This window comes from Gorilla gorilla, chromosome 7, assembly GCF_029281585.2.
Source record: "Gorilla gorilla gorilla isolate KB3781 chromosome 7, NHGRI_mGorGor1-v2.1_pri, whole genome shotgun sequence".
Taxonomy (NCBI): Eukaryota; Metazoa; Chordata; class Mammalia; order Primates; family Hominidae; genus Gorilla; species Gorilla gorilla.
In genome coordinates, this window is record NC_073231.2 from 103,784,548 (window position 1) to 103,800,554 (window position 16,007).

The 16,007-nt window shown below is 45.4% G+C and overlaps 1 protein-coding gene across 3 annotated transcripts in view; it reads left to right on the forward strand.

Annotated features, from left to right (window-relative positions):
- The window catches only part of MATN2 (matrilin 2), a 165,532-nt gene that overhangs the window by 82,068 nt on the left and 67,457 nt on the right, over positions 1-16,007 (forward strand). For all 3 annotated transcript variants that reach the window (XM_004047338.5, XM_004047339.5, XM_055348064.2), the window contains exon 5: positions 10,124-10,246. In XM_004047338.5, the coding sequence (XP_004047386.4) occupies positions 10,124-10,246 (123 nt within the window). The remainder of the gene's footprint in view (positions 1-10,123; positions 10,247-16,007) is intronic.

Below are 16,007 nucleotides of genomic sequence, written 5' to 3' on the forward strand. Positions count from 1 at the left end.
AATGTGAGTGGAGAAATGCCAATTATGAAAAAAATGTACATATCAGGGGAACATGAGCTTGAACCTTGCACAGCTTTTCCTCCGCTTGGCTGTTTTTATGAGGACCCAGGCAAGTGGTTCTCAAAGTGTGGTCCCCCCGGAAAACAATATCAGCTTTGCCCGGAACTTACTAGAAATGCGGGTTCCCAGGCTTACCCTAGACCCACTGAATCAGGACCTCTGGAACTGGGGCCCAGGAGTGTCGGTTTTCCCAAGCCCTCCAGGGAATGTCGATGTACGCTGCAGTTTAAGGACTACTGACTTAGATGTTTTAAATAAGATCTCTCCCGGGGAGCATCCACTCACTCAAAAGGGGGTTTATATTAAGAACATAATGTGACAATGGTTTGGAAATTGAAAAGCACTCTACAGGAGTAGGACATTATTCTTGTTTGTTTATTTATTATTTTTGTCAACCTCATTCACTCAGATTTCACTGTATTTTAAAACTTTGTTTCAAGAGATTCCCCCCTTCCTCCTTTTCCCTTCCCCGAGGAAAACCAAAATCTTGTTAGTGAACAGGAGAATTGATTGAAAAAAAATTCAACTGCTGTGGGAAAGGAGGAGACTAGGCACAGCTGGAGTTTGCCTGAAAGGATAATTTTCTCAGTGACACTGGGTTCGTTTTGTTTCTTTCAGTGTAGAAGCACGAGGCTGATGACTCATTTACCATTGGAAGACTTCAAATCCAAACTGCAGTTGTCAAAATAAGATGAGTGCTTTCAGACATGATGAAAGAGAGGGCATGGTCTCGAAAATGCAAGCTTGGGTTTTGCCTGCATTTGTGGAGCCCTAACTCATAGCAAGCTTTCCTGTGGGAGTGGGCAGAGACCCCATCGTTTACCCAGTTGAGTGAAATGGCAGCCCTAATAACCCATTTCTCCTTCTCTCTTGCTGTGATAAACAATTTCTGATTTCTGCATCTCAGGTTAAATAACAGCAAGAGCTATAAAAAGTAGAGGGTGTCTTCTAAAGGTGTTCATTTACTTTAACTCCAAAGACGAGATTAAACTGTCATGGGTGTCAACAGCGTGCAGTGCAGCTAGTCTAAAATTCTGAAACGTTGGTGAAACCCTTTCGTTGATGTAGCCCTGGATGATGGCCATAGCCTTTGCCCCATGTTCCGTGCTCCCCCCTCAGTTCTGCCTCCTTCCGGTGTAAGCAGATGAAAGTTTCCAAGTTCTCTGGACTGAGATGCAGGCGCCAGGGTTTCTAAAGGAAGGCACTTACATCTAGGGTGCATGGGAGCCTCTGGGGAAACTGTGGTTGGGTTTGAGCACAGCTTTGGGGCTCTTGGCAGCAAATCTTCACTAATTAGTTTCACCTGGGAAGACTGAGTTATCCCTCTTAAAATTCTCCAGGCACTGAAAGAAGCGAGCAGATTTTGCTGACTGTCAGATACATGCTAATGGTTGCCCCCTGGCAAGGTGTATCTCAAATTTGGCCAGGTCTTTTTGTTATGAAATTCCAAATTACCTACTTTGCTGTGTCACTTCAATTTAGCATAGAACTCAAAAACCAAACTTGGCCAGAGATAAATTTTAGAACGTTAGGATCTAATATTCATGTTTGTAGGGTTTTGTTTTGTTTTTTTTTTTTTGAGACAGGATCTCGCTCTCTCTCCCAGGCTGGAGTGCAGTGGCGCAATCATAGCTTACTGCGACCTGGAACTCCCTGGCTGAAATGATCTTCCTACCTCAGCCTCCCTAGTAGCTGGGACTACAGGCGTGTGCCACTGTGCCTGGCTAATTTTTTAATTTTCTGTAGAGACAAGATGTCGTTCTGTTGCCCAGGCTGGTCTTGATCCTCCTGCGTTGGCCTCCCAAAGTGCTGGGAGTATAGGTGTGACCCATTGTGCCGGCCCATGTTTGCAGCTTTTATAGGTACCCAATAAAGTGAAACTATTAGAATTGGGATGTAAGCAAAATTTGGTTGAAGTTCAACTCTCTCCCATGCTTAAATAGGTATGCGCCACTAACACTTTTCTTTTCCCCCTTGATTTAGGAAAGGAGAAGGATGCTAACATTTGTTGAATACTTACTGTCAGCCCTGCACTTTGGGAGGCCAAGGCGGGTAGATCGCTTGAGCTCATGAGTTCAAGACCAGCCTGTCCAACATGGTGAAACCCTGTCTCTACAAATAATACAAAAGTTAGCTGGTATTTTGCTGGGCGCGGTGGCTCACGCCTGTAATCCCAGCACTTTGGGAGGCCGAGGCGGGCAGATCACCTGAGGTCAGGAGTTCGAGATCAGCCTGGGCAACACGGTGAAACCCTGTCTCTACTTAAAATACAAAATTAGCCGGGCATGGTGGCACATGCCTGTAATCCCAGCTACTCGGCATGAGTACTGAGGCATGAGAATCGCTTGAACCTAGGAGGCGGAGGATGCGGTGAGCCAAGATAGCACCATTGCACTCCAGCCTGGGCAACAAGAGTAAATCTCCATCTCACCAAAAAAAAAAAAAAAAAAAAAAAAAGTTAGCTGGGTATGGTGGTGCGTACCTTTAGTCCCAGCTACTCAGGAGGCTGAGGTGGAAGGATTGCTTGAACTCAGGAAGCAGAGGTTGCAGTGAGCCTAGATTGTGCCATTGCACTCTAGCCTGGGTGACAGAGCCAGACCTTGTCTCAAAAAGATTAAAAATAAATAAATAAAATAAAAATATCTTCTGTGAGACAGGTGCTTTGCCCATCTAGATTATCTCACTCAACCCTACAAATAAGATATTTAACCTTTTTATGAAAATTGAATCTCTCAAAAGTCCCTTACTTGAAGTCGTTACCCAGCTGGGGCCAAGTCTGGCTCCAAAGTTGATATTCTTTTCACCTGCCTGCCTCACCCCTACCCTTTCTGATGAGACATAACTGACATCCTGTCCTCCCCAAGTGGTGGCTCCCTTCCTCATTTTTCATGTCACCTCTTTCAGGTCCAAATAAAAATTTGGAGAAGGTCAAAATTATCTTTTCAGTTCACCAGTTCACACTGTTAAAAATGGAAGCCTGCTCTCTCACGACTCTCAACTCCCCTTTCCTGCTTATAACGTATCACAGATTTTTACCTATTTGCTTTGTTTACTGTCAATCTTCTATCAGGGATGTGCTGCTAAATGTTTAACAATCAGGTCTCCAGGAGACAAAAGCTCTGATTTGTAGATTTGCCTATTTCCATGGTGTAAATACTCCCACCATGGACATTTCAAGCTACCAACTTGGCCTCTTTGAATGCAGCTGTGGGAAGAGATGCACATCATTGTGTGAGTCAGTACGAGCTGCCTCTAGCACATGACTGGCCCCTCACTGGACCATCAGCTCTATAAGGGTAGGAATTTTTCTGTTATTGTCCACTGATTCGCTGTTGTTTTCCCAGCACTCTGAACCATTTCATCGTTGAATAGATTTATTAATTCAGTCATCCACAAATCAGCCACATGGCAGATGCTAGATATTTGAACTAGCATGCTGAGCAAGACAAGCACTGTGGCTGCCCTATGTGGCAGGTGAAATAGACATGAAATAATTAGTTGCAAATTAAGCATTAAATTATAATTGTGATGAGGATTACAAATGGAAACTCTGAGGGAGGACTTCACCCCTAGTGGTAGGTCAGAGCTTCCTGAGAAAGCAGACTTTCAGGTGAGTACTAAAGGAGGTATGAGAGTTAGGTAGGGGAAAAGGAGGTCAGGAAGAGGCTTGAGCATTCTAGGCAGAAGGAATGACCTTTGCAAAGGTCCCAAGACACGAAGAAGCTTGATTTGAAAATGGAGAGGGCCATGTAAATGGAGCAGAGAAAATAAGAGGAGGCTTGAGATAAGACTGGAGAGGTGAAGGGGTGGGTCTTGTAGCCCCCTTGACCATCACATTAGAGTTTTTGGACTCCATCCTAAAGCAGTGATAAGCCATTAAGGGTTTTAAGCAGAAGAGAGGCAGGAGCAGATTACTCTGGCTACAGGAGAATGCTAGGCTGGGATGAATACAGGAAAACCAGTTAAGAGGTTGCCATGGCTGTTCAGCCAAGAGATGATAGTGGCTCCATGGTGGCAGGGGAGATGAAGAGAAGTAAATCCAGGATTGACTGGGTCTGAGGGGTACAGGAGAGGGAGGAATCCCATGACTTTCAAGTTTCTGTTCCCATCTTCGACCCCAGGGTAAAAGTTAGCTATTCTAAAAATTCATCTTTGCTAAAGACAAATTAAAGAATACTTCAGAATCATCCCCAGCTGTCCCATTTCTGCCCAGTGACATTTATTAATTGAGACAGTGCTCTAGGCTGCCCAGCAAGGGAGGCTGTCAAGTCAACAATAGATGGCTACTAAGCACCCACTGTGTGAAGTGCATGGCATTATACAGGCACCATAAGGAACACCAAGACTTAGAGAGATGGCTCTGTCCTTCACAGAGCTTACAAGAGTAGGTAAGAGAGATGAGTTAGGAACACCTGACAACCCTGTGCTTGTGTCACATGAGCATGAGTTCATTCATCCATTCAACAAGTACTTGTTGAGCAAGGACAAAGTGCCAGGCACTGTGCTAGATACCGGGACGCAGTGGATAGCAGGGCACACAGGTTCCCTAACTGTCATGACAGCTTTTCTGGTGTCCATAGCTGGGGGCTGGCTCTGAGATGTCATTGTGTTCTTGATGCAGGACAAGTGAGCCCCAAAGTGGGGCTTAGCCCATGAGGGTTCTTGGCTTTATCCAGGAGAGAATTCAAGGGCAAGCAGAGGTAGAAGTAAACAGCTTTATTGAAGAGACGGTGTTACAGCCCCGGCAGTGTTACGCCTCCGTGACTGCTCCTGCAGAGCAGGGCTATCCTTATAGGCAGAGAGTAGGTAGTAGCTCAGGGCAGTTTTACAGTCATATTTATACCCACTTTTTTTTTTTGAGATGGAGTTTCCCAGGCTGGAGTGCAGTGGCGCGATCTCAGCTCACTGCAACATCTGCCTCCTAGGTTCAAGTGATTCTCCTGCCTCAGCCTCCCAAGTAACTGGGATTACAGGCACCTGCCACCACATCTGGCTAATTTTGTATTTTTAATAGAGATGGGGTTTCACCATGTTGGCCAGGCTGGTCTTGAACTCTTGACCTCACATGATCCACCTGCCTCGGTCTCCGAAAATGCTGGGATTACAGGTGTGATCCCAGTGGCCTATACCCACTTTTAACTGCATGCAGATTAAGAGGCAGTTTATGCAGGAATTTCTAGGGAAGGGATAGTAGCTCTTGGTTTGTCAGGTCATTGACACGGAGGGGGTGGTAACTCCCAGGTGTTGCCATGGCAATGGTAAACTGACATGTCACACTGGTGGGCGTGCCTTATGGAAAGCTGCTTCTGCCCCAGCCCTCAATTTGATCCTGTGTCCAAGCCCTGCCTCTGGAGTTAAGCCCTGCCTCTGGAGTTGAGTCCTGCCTCCTACCTCACTCTGAGCCCTCTTCTGGTGTGTGAATACCTCTTGCTGGGGATGAGGAGAGGCAGAGAGACTTGGAGAGAATTTTCTTCCCATCTCAGTCATCTTCTGAGGACCCCACATCTAATGGAGGAGGGTATTCTTAGGACTTTAGGGCCATTCCTCCTGGGAGGCAGGGCATCTGGGCCTTTTTCATTGTTCATTCAGCAAATGAACTCTTATGGAGACCAAATACATGTGCTAGGACACTGTGCTAGACTCTGGAGAGTCAAAACTGACCCGCTTATAATGGGGCAGACAGCCGTGATCAAGTCCTTCCAATACCATGGGATCAGTGCCAAAATGCTAGAGCGGAGCCATGTCTATAGTGCTGTGGGGGCCCAGGGGAAGAAGCCTTAAGTCCAGCCAACTTGAAGGAGGCTTCCCACAGGAGGTGACATTTGACTGGGGTCGCGAGCCATTCATGGGGGTCACCAGGTGGAGAAGGTGGAAGGCTGTGCCGGGGCAGTGGGAGCTCTGGACACAGTGCTTCTCATCCTTCAGTGAAATCCTCCTGGCCTCAGAGAGAAAGAAGGGCTGTTTTTCAAAAGCATAAGGAATCATCCAAAAACATCTGTATTTGTTTCAAAAGGAAACGGCCACTGCCAGAAAAACAGCAAAGTTGTTTTGTCAGAACCCAGTCTGTATTTATTCCTTTGTCTTTGTTTAATTAGATTAATCCCTGAATGGTTTCCCTTGGGTCGGTACAAATCGCTCGTGGCCATAAATCCCCAACAATTCTAAAAACAGTAAGAAAGGACAATCTGCATGAAGCCAACTGGCAAGCTTGCTGTTTGTGGGACAGTTCTGGGATGCAAGCAGTAATCTTGCACCCGCACATAGGTGTTTGGGGTTCTTTTAGCCTCTTGGAGAGGGGAGCAAGGACAACAATCACTCAGATTTGTTTAGAAGAGGAAAGCTGAACCGTAGGGTCTCATCATTAAAGGGGGAGACTGACTCCTGGATCTGGGCACCTTCCCCAGGGAGGATTGTGGGGACTTTTTACCTGTTAGGTTCAATGACATTCAGCCTGGCTGCACACTGGGGCTACCTGGGAGCTTTGACAAACACCACTGCCCAAATCCCACCCCCTGCCAGTCTGATTTAATTGTGGTGGGGAGTACCTTGGCATCAAGATTTTCAAAGGTCCCTGCTGCTTCTGTAGATGGGAGCTTGCAGTTACTCACAGACTCTTCTGCGGATATCCCAGTCTGTCCTGAAAGGAACAAGCATATCCTTGCCTTTCTCTATCTACCCTGTGCAGGGAAGCCTTTTAGAAAAAAAGATTGTTCCTTCAAGGTCCTGGTTCATTGCTTTTGAAATGGTACTTTCAAAAGGGTTCTTTTGTAACAGGTTGATTTTTTTGTCTTCCTCCATTATTATAAAAGTTCCTGTTAGAAAATTTGAAATCAGACAATTATAAATAAAAGAATGAAAAATCACCTGTATTCACACCACTACTTGGTAACCATGGTAGGTAGGGTTCCTGCCAGACCCCTGATAGGGGCAAGGCAGCATCTGCAGTAGAGATTGGGAGGACCCAGGTGGAGAAGCTGCTGCCACCCTTCCAGAGCTGGTTCCAGCATGCTGGAGCGTCACCTCCCAGCCATCAGGACTTCATGCAGGGACACTGCCCACCCACTTAGGGAGCTTAGAGTCTAGTAAGAGAGACACAGTACATCCATCGCTCTATAAACACATACGTAGTTAACATTATGATTCATGCCAGGAGTGAAAAGTGCAGGGGTGGGCTGACAGCCAATGGGTGAGGCCAAAAGTGTAAACAATGTTTAAAGGTCCTCATAGCAAGAGGTTAATTTTCTCATCACCATTCAGGCAACCCAAAGCTACTTCAGCCCGGAACTCAGAAACCTACTGCTGTTCCCAAGAAAGCAATGCTTTTCACTGAACTTTGCTAGAGGTGCTTGAATTTTCCCAGACCTGAGAGGATCTGTGGTGCCGCCAGACTTATCCTTCCGAAGCACAACTTGGGTGAAATTGCTGGTCTCCCTTTTTAAAGTTTTTCCCTTGAGTGGTCCCCATTGCCCGCTGATTGGAGTTCAGCCTATGCAGCCTGTGTGCAGAGATCCCTCTGCCTCTGGTGTCAATGGTCTTTCCCATCCTCTCTTCTGCTACTTCCCCTGGAATTTCCAGAGCAGAATTCAGCTGCCACGCCTCTCCTGCTTCCCTCTTCTGTTTACTCACGTGTCCCAAGCCTGGAGTGCTGTTTCTCTTTCTCCATACCTGCCAGCCTTTCCCAGTCCTTGCTAGACTTGCAGTAATCTGTCCCAATTCTGAACTGCCATAGTTTTCTTGGCACTTCTCTTAGGGATTCTTATCATGTCCTACCTTGCATGTTAGTTATTTAGGTGGCATCTAACAACCACTCTGGCCTTTCTGTCCCTCAAATAGGATCAGTTTGTTCTTCAGGACCTTTGCATTCACTGTTCTTTTGGCTGAAAATACTCTTCCTAAAGGTTCATGTTATTAACTCCTAGTAGAATACAAGCTGTGTGACAGCAGAAACCCCTTGTCTGTTTTGTTCACCATGATATCCCCAATGCTCAGGACATAGTATGCGCTCAAACCGTATTTATTGAGTAGATGAATGAATATCGTATGATTCAGACATTTCTTATATCTCTGGCCTAGCTCATTTAGGTTTTGTCATTCTTTGATTACTCACTACGATTTTTGTATTAGCTGAAGTTTTCTTCCGGTTATGGGTGTTTTCCTTACATCTGAATCCACTGGAAATCTACATTGGAATTTCTGGTTGGAGTTCCCAATTGGAAATGTGAGATATAAACTTACTGGTGAGAGGTAAAAGAATCTGTGTCTATAAGGCTTTTTTTTCCATCTACTTTATTGATTTGGGAGTGAAACTTCTTTTAGGAGTTTAAAACCAGAATTCTTATTTGTAGACTCTTAGACCTAAGCGTTTTTAAAATGCGACGATGTAAGTTTTAATGTTTAAAATTGTTTAATGCATTTAATAGAGATGTTGAATCAAATCAGCTTTTATCTTTTTAAAAATCAATTTGATATTTTATATTTATGTAAAAGCATAATAAACTATGAAACTCAAAGATCTAGAAGATGATATGAAAATGTAGCCATTGGATTCAGGAATTAATCAAGCTTTCTAGGTAATTAAGTTTTTTTAAATCATACCTGTTGTAGTGATAGCTTTTTTTTTGTTTGAGACAGTCTTGTTCTGTTGCCCAGGCTGGAGTGCAATGGTGCGATCTCGGCTCACTGCAACCTCCACCTCCCGGGTTCAAGCCATTCTCCTGCCTCAGCCTCCCATCTTGTGAGTAGCTGGGATTACAGGCGCGTGCCACCACGCCAAGCTAATTTTTGTATTTTTAGTAGAGACGGGGTTTCACCATGTTGGTCAGGCTGGTCTCGAACTTCTGACCTTAGATGATCCGCCCGCCTTGGCCTCCCAAAGTGTTGGGATTACAGGTGTGAACTACCGCGCCCGGCCAGTGATAGCTTTTAACCAGAGAAAATTCTCTTTAGTATGTTCAACCCCTTTAATGCTCTCTGATTATCTCCAGTTTTAATGGTAAAATCAGTGGTACAGCTAGCTGTTTCATGGTATCCAAGCTGTTCTCCTTGCTGGGAAATAGTGTTAGAGACTGAGTCAGTGATGGATGGAAGATGCCTTTAATCTTTTCATCCACCAACATATTCTTAGTTCTGTTGCAGTAGATGCATACTGCAAGTCCATTCCTACATTGCATGTGAATAAACAGCCAGAGCTTAGCACTTAGTGGACATGTAATAAATATTTGACCAAAATAAGACCACGAATAGTCATGTATCTATTTCTCCCTGGCAATGTTTGTTACCTCTACCTAACCTCTTTTGGCTTCTCCATTTTCCTCGTTTGTTATTAGAATGAATACATAGAGCACAAAGAGGGTTTTCAAAGAGCTTTGTCTCATTCCTTCTTATACCAGCAACAGAGCGAGATTCTGTCTCAAAAAAATTATTTAATGTATTTCAAAGTAATTCCAACTTTGAAAAATGTGTTTTTTTATGTTATTTATTTATTTTGAGACAGAGACTCGCTCTGTCGTCCAGGCTGGAGTGCAAGGGCACGATCTTGGCTCACTGCAACCTCCGCCTCCTGAGTTCAAGCGATTCTCCTGCCTCAGCCTCCTGAGTAGCTGGGATTACAAGCACACACCACCACACTCAGCTAATTTTTATATTTTTAGTAGAGATGAGGTTTCACCATGTTGGCCAGGCTGGTCTCCAACTCCTGACCTCAAGTGATCCGCCCACCTCGGCCTCCCATAGTGCTGGGATTACAGGCGTGAGCCACCGCGCATGGCTGAAAAATGTGTTTTTATATACATGCAGAAACTCACCTGGAAAGAAAACTCACCAAAATGTTAACAGTGGTTGCCTCTGGGTAGTAGGATTACAGATGGGGGGATTACAGGTGAATTTTCTTTTATCTATTTTTTTATGTTTTCCAAATTTTCTACTATGATCACGTATCAAACCTTACAATGTTTTTAAAAGTTACTTTGGTGAGGGCTCTGGAGTTCCTTGTTGCCTCACCCTGGGCTGGGAGCATTCTCAGGTGTGCCTGACGTTGTGTTCTAACGTTGTGACTTTGCCTCAGTCCAGGATCTGTGTGCCATGGAGGACCACAACTGTGAGCAGCTCTGTGTGAATGTGCCGGGCTCCTTCGTCTGCCAGTGCTACAGTGGCTACGCCCTGGCTGAGGATGGGAAGAGGTGTGTGGGTGAGTATCCCTCCAGCTGGGCTTGGTAGGGAAGGACAAGTTAAGCATGGTGAGGAGGAGGGGAGACTCACATGTACCTCCCACATATTTGTTTCCTCACCTTTGGGTTTCCACAAAGTGCTCAGTTGTTTGGTGTAGTTGTTAGGCAGAATTTGAACTTTAAAGGCTTCATTTATGGCTGAGGTCAGCGTTTTCTCATTCTGGGTCTCCAGTAAAAGGAACACTTATGATAATCCATGCAAATATAACTGTGTGTTACTGCATCTCTTGAAAAGGATCGGGTGGATTTTCTTCAACTTTGGAGGATATGTTTGGAATGGCCTGACTTATACATAGCTCAGGTGTTATACATGAAATTTACTTGGGTGGGTTGCTGAGTGACACCTCAAAGACAACGGGCAGCCTTCCTCCCTAATGTCACCTATAGCTCAGTGACAGGCCAAAGTGACTGCCAGGTGGAAGAGCCCAGCCATATGGGCTCAGCGTAATTAGACGGCGTGGTCAGAGGAAACTAGCAGTAGCCTCAAACCCTCAAACACAAGCCCAGGTAATAAGGCTCAAGGGCAGTGCTTGATGCTGCAGACATCCCCCCTGTTTATCTGCAAAGCCTTTGCAACTTAACATGGTCTCATTCCTCCTTATACCAACAAACAGTGCCTGGTGGATAGTAGGTGTTTCATAAACTGAACTGAATACTTATGAGGCAGAAAATCTAGAAGGAAAAGAACTTGACTGACATCAAAACTGGAATGTGAATTTTCTGCTAAATCCTGCATTTTGTCTTCCGTGTTCTATTGTTTTCAGGACCCTATTTTATTTTGCTTCTCACAAACAGGGTATGCTTATATTTTTGCACATAGAATTTGCATTTTCCAGCACACCTTAATTCTTAGCTAGGGATATGGAAGGCAAAACAAAACAAAACAAAACAACAACAAAACAAAAGTTAGGTGGTAGCCTGCAATTGGCAGGTGAGTGATGAGAGTATCGTGGGTTTGTTTTTACACACTGATAGGAATGAAGGCAACCTCTGCCTCTGACTTTCATCAAAGGGCCACAAATGCAGCTGGTCTCCTGGGCCTTAGGGTTGTTTTTCTTCTTAATCTGCTGGTAGTGGCCATGATAGAGTGGCAGGGTTCCACACCCACTACCACTAGCAAAAAAGAAGCCAGCATATATACCCATGGTTATTTTTGCTTCATTAATTTTTATTATGCAAGTAATACCCATTCATAGAGAAACTTAAACAGATGAGAAAAATCACTATTAATAGGTTATTGTATTTTCTACCAGACTTTCTCCATATAAATATCTACTTTAAAACATTTTGTTGGACAGGTGCGATGGCTCACGTCTGTAATCCCAGCACTATGGGAGGCCGAGGCGGGCAGATCACTTGAGGTCAGGAGTTTGAGACCAACCTGGCCAATATGGCGAAACCCGGTCTCTACTAAAAATACAAAAATTAGCTGGGCCTGATAGTGTGCCCCTGTATCTTCAGCTAGTTGGGAGGGTGAGGAAGAAGAATCACTTGAACCTGGGAGGCGGATTTTGCAGTGAGCCGAGATTTTGCCACTGCACTCCAGCCTGGGTGACAGAGCGAGACTCATCTCAAACAAACAAACAAATAAACAAAAAACATTTTGTAAAGATTTAACAAAATGAGGTCACACTGTCTATTTTGTTTTATAACCTGCTTTTTCCCCTCTACTATTTGTTAAATGGGTAGAAACTCTGAGTGCTGTTTGGTCAGGAGGAAATCAAGCCATTGTGAGTTAGGCTGGTGGAGGAGCTTCAGGAAACAGGATGAGGGTAATTGGTTGATTAGGATAAGGGGAGGGACAGTAGAACACAGGGCTTGCATTGGTCACAGGGAGTAGATGGGGCAGGAAGCCCACCTTGGCCCATGGGAAACTGGAGGCCACTGAAAAACCCATTTCTCTGAGTGTTTCCAAATAATTACCTGCTTGTCCGTGTGTAGTAGAGAACCTTTGTATCTCTGAGGATTTTGCTGTAACTTTTGGGATTTGACATTTATTGAAGAGCTACAAGCGTGAGAGGGTAGATGCTGTCATTGCCAGAGAGCTTTGGCGTGCTGTTTATCGGAGATGGGCGTTTCTCTGCGGCTGCTTGATTGCATATAAGAATGTCTGCATTTACTCAGTGGGGATCCAATCCAAAGAGTGGGAAAATGGGAGAGACTGCATCCCATTGCAACCCAGGTCTCCTCCGTCAGGTGATCCTAGCATCACCAGCCTTACCACCTTTTCCCCAATGCCCTTTACAGCGGTTCACTAAGCACTCGATCTGTTAGAGGCTGGGAGTGAGATGATTAAGCAGGCAGTACTTTTGTTGCCAGTAGCCTTTCTTAGGGACTCCAAACAAAATCCTACAAGGTTAGTTGCTGCTCAATAGGGCTATGGTGAGTACAACGCAAATGATAGAGAAAATATTGGCCACAGAAGGTCAGAGAGAGACATCCTAATGGCTAGGCTGGAAGATCTGAGTGTGGAAGGAAGGGTGGCAATTGGACAAATGTCCAAGGCAGGGGGAGAGATGAAGGGCAGTGACTGTGGAGGTGGCAATGCTCTTCAAGCATTAGGGCTAAGTCTGGCCTAGGAGTGGCAGGGCCAGCTCCTGGGAGCTGGTAGGTCAGAGAGAGACTGTTACAGTGAAAAGGCCAAACTGAAAGCTAACCAGGTGGCCTAACCTGAGGGCCAGAAGGCGCTTATCAAAGATGGAGACTCCAGGTACCAGACTTAGAGCAGGAAATTTAGAGGAGAGGCTGGTGAGAACTCTGGACATACTCCATTAGTAGCTGATCTGGGGTGGCCTGTGTGTAGATGGCCAGGGAACATTAAGAACAGAGTGATCATGCCTCCCAGTTAATACAGGACAATCCCAGTTTATGCCCTGTTGGCCCAATTCTTTTTTTTTTTTTCTTTTTTTTGAGATTGAGTCTTGCTCTGTTGCCCAGGCCATGATCACAGCTTTGCAGCCTCGACCTCCTGGGCTCAAGCGATACTCCCACCTCAGCCTCCTGAGTAGCTGGGACCACGTGTGTGCACCACTGTGTCCAGCTAATTTATTTTTTGTAGAGACAGGGTCTCTGTACATTGTCTAGGCTGGTCTCAATCTCTCGGGCTCAAGTGATCCTCCTGCCTTCGCCTCCCAAAGTGTTGGGAGTACAGGTATGAGCCACCTCGCCTGATGCCATTTCTTTTTATTTTTAGACAGGGTCTCACTCTGTCACCCAGACTGGAGTACAGTGGCGCGACCTCGGCTCACTGCAACCTCTGTCCCCCAGGCTCACATGATCCTCCCACCTCAGACTCCCAAGTAGCTGGGACCACAGGTGCATACCACACGTCTGGCTAATTTTTTGTATTTTTGGTAGAGATTGGGTCTTGCTATGTTGCCCAGGCAGATATTGAACTCCTGAGCTCAAGTAGTCTACCTGCCTCGGCCTCCTAAAGTGCAGGGATTATAGACATGAGCCACTGTGCCCGACCGACCCCATTTCTTACCCAGCTGGCTTCATTTCTTGATGGCACATCCTTTCACTTTGAAAGGGGTTCCAGTTTGGATGATAAATTACATAATCACCCTAATTAAGGCTGTCCAATTTGACTTAAACTGTTAAGTTCAGCAGAGAATTCCTGTATACATGAAGTAGGAGATGAAGTTGAAGACAGCAGAAGGAACTGGATTGTTCAGGGCTTTGAAAATCAGACGTAAAGCCTAGATTTTATCTCTGAAAAAGAGCCACCGAAGGGTTTATATTTGGGTGACAAATGCAAAGCTTCATTTTTAGGAAACTCAACCTCATGGGGAACTGCAGGGTGTATTCCAGGAGAAGGATGGCAAGAAGTGGGAAGACCAGATAGGAGATTGTAGCAGTTATCAGGTGAGAGAGGACAGGAACCAGCCAGGATTTGAGGTGCAACTGTAGGAAAGGAGAGGGAGACAGTAAGGAATGAAAGAAGGTGCTGTACATAAAGGGAACAAGGAGAAGCCAACAGTGACTCTAGGCCAGGTACTGTGGCTCATGTCTATAATCCTAGTACTTTGGGAGGCCAAAGTAGGAGGATTGCTTGAGCCCAGGTGTTCAAGACTAACCTGGGCAACATAGTGAGACCCCCATCTCTACCAAAAAATAAAAAAATTAGTTGGACATGGCCGGATGTGGTGGCTCATGCCTGTCATCCCAGCACTTTGGGAGGCTGAGGCAGGCAGATCACCCGAGGTCAGGAGTTTGTGACCAGCCTGGCCAACATGATGAAACTCCGTCTCTACTAAAAAAAAATACAAAATTAGTCGGGCGTGGTGGCAGTCACCTGTAGTCCCAGCTACTCCAGAGGCTGAGGCAGGAGAATCGCTTGAACCTGGGAGGCAGAGGTTGCAGTGAGCTGAGATCGCACCATTGCACTCCAGCCTGGGCAACAAGAGCAAAACTCTGTCTCAAAAACAAAACAAAAATATTAGCCAAGCATGTTGGTACACATGCTGGTGGTCACAGCTACTTGGGAGGCTGAGGTGGGAGGATTGCTTGAGCCCAGGAGATCATTCAAGGCTGCAGAGAGTCATGTTCACACCACTGTACTCCAGCCTGGGCGACACAGCAAGACCTTGTCTCAAAAAAAAAAATAAATGAATAAAATTTAAAAAGACTCCATGATCTTGAGCTTCCATGGCTGTGAGAGTGATGGCAACAGTGATGGAAGAGTGATGGAATCGATTTTCAAAAAGATAAGGCCAAGCGTGGTGGCTCATGCCTGTAAACCTAGGACTTTGTGAGGCCAAGGTGGGAGGATTGCTTGAGACCAGGAGTTCTAGACAGGCCTGGGCAACAAAGCGAGACCCTATATCTACAAAAAAATTAAGAAATTAGCTGGATATGGTGGTGCACACCTGAAGTCCCAGCTACTCCAGAGGCTGAGGTGGGAGGGGTGGGAGGATTGCTTGAGCCCAGGATGTTGAGACTATAGTGAGCCATGATAGTGCCGCTGCACTCTAGCCTGGGCAACAGAGTAAGACCTTGTCTCAAAAAAAAAAAAAATGTTGGGGTGATAATTAGTAGTCACTGACAAGGTGAATTTTGAATTCAGGTTAGACACCACAAGGACACGTCAAGAGGAAGCAGAAAACTCAGCATTAACATGACAGAGAGAGTAGAATCAATGCTGTAGTCAGGAAGCAGCATAGTTTATTTCTTAACTTCCAGTTATTTTCTATTTTAAATATTTATGTGTCAGTTGATTTGTTTTGAGGGCATCTAGACCTTTAAAACAGTGCTACCTGAGCTGAAATCCCAACTCTGCTACTTGCTAGGTGTGTTAGGCCATTTGCGTTGCTATAAAGGAATACCTGAGATTAGCTAAAAGAAAAGGTTTAATTGGCTCATGATTCTGCAGGCTGTATAGGAAGCATGACACCACCATCTGCTTCTGGTGAGGGCCTCAGGAAACTTCCAGTCATGGTAGAAGGTGAAGGGGGAGCAGGCATGTCACATGGTGAGAGCAGGAGCAAGAGGTAGGGGGAGGTGACACACTCTTTTAAGACCAACCAAATCTCACATGAACTAACTGAGCGAGAAATCACTCATCACCAAGATGATAACACTAAGCCATTAATGAGAGATCCACAGCTATGATGCAATACCTCCCACTAAGCCCCACCTCCAACATTGGGAATCACTTTTCAACATCAGATTTGGAGGCAATAAGCATCCAAACCATATTATTCCACTCCTGGCCCCCCA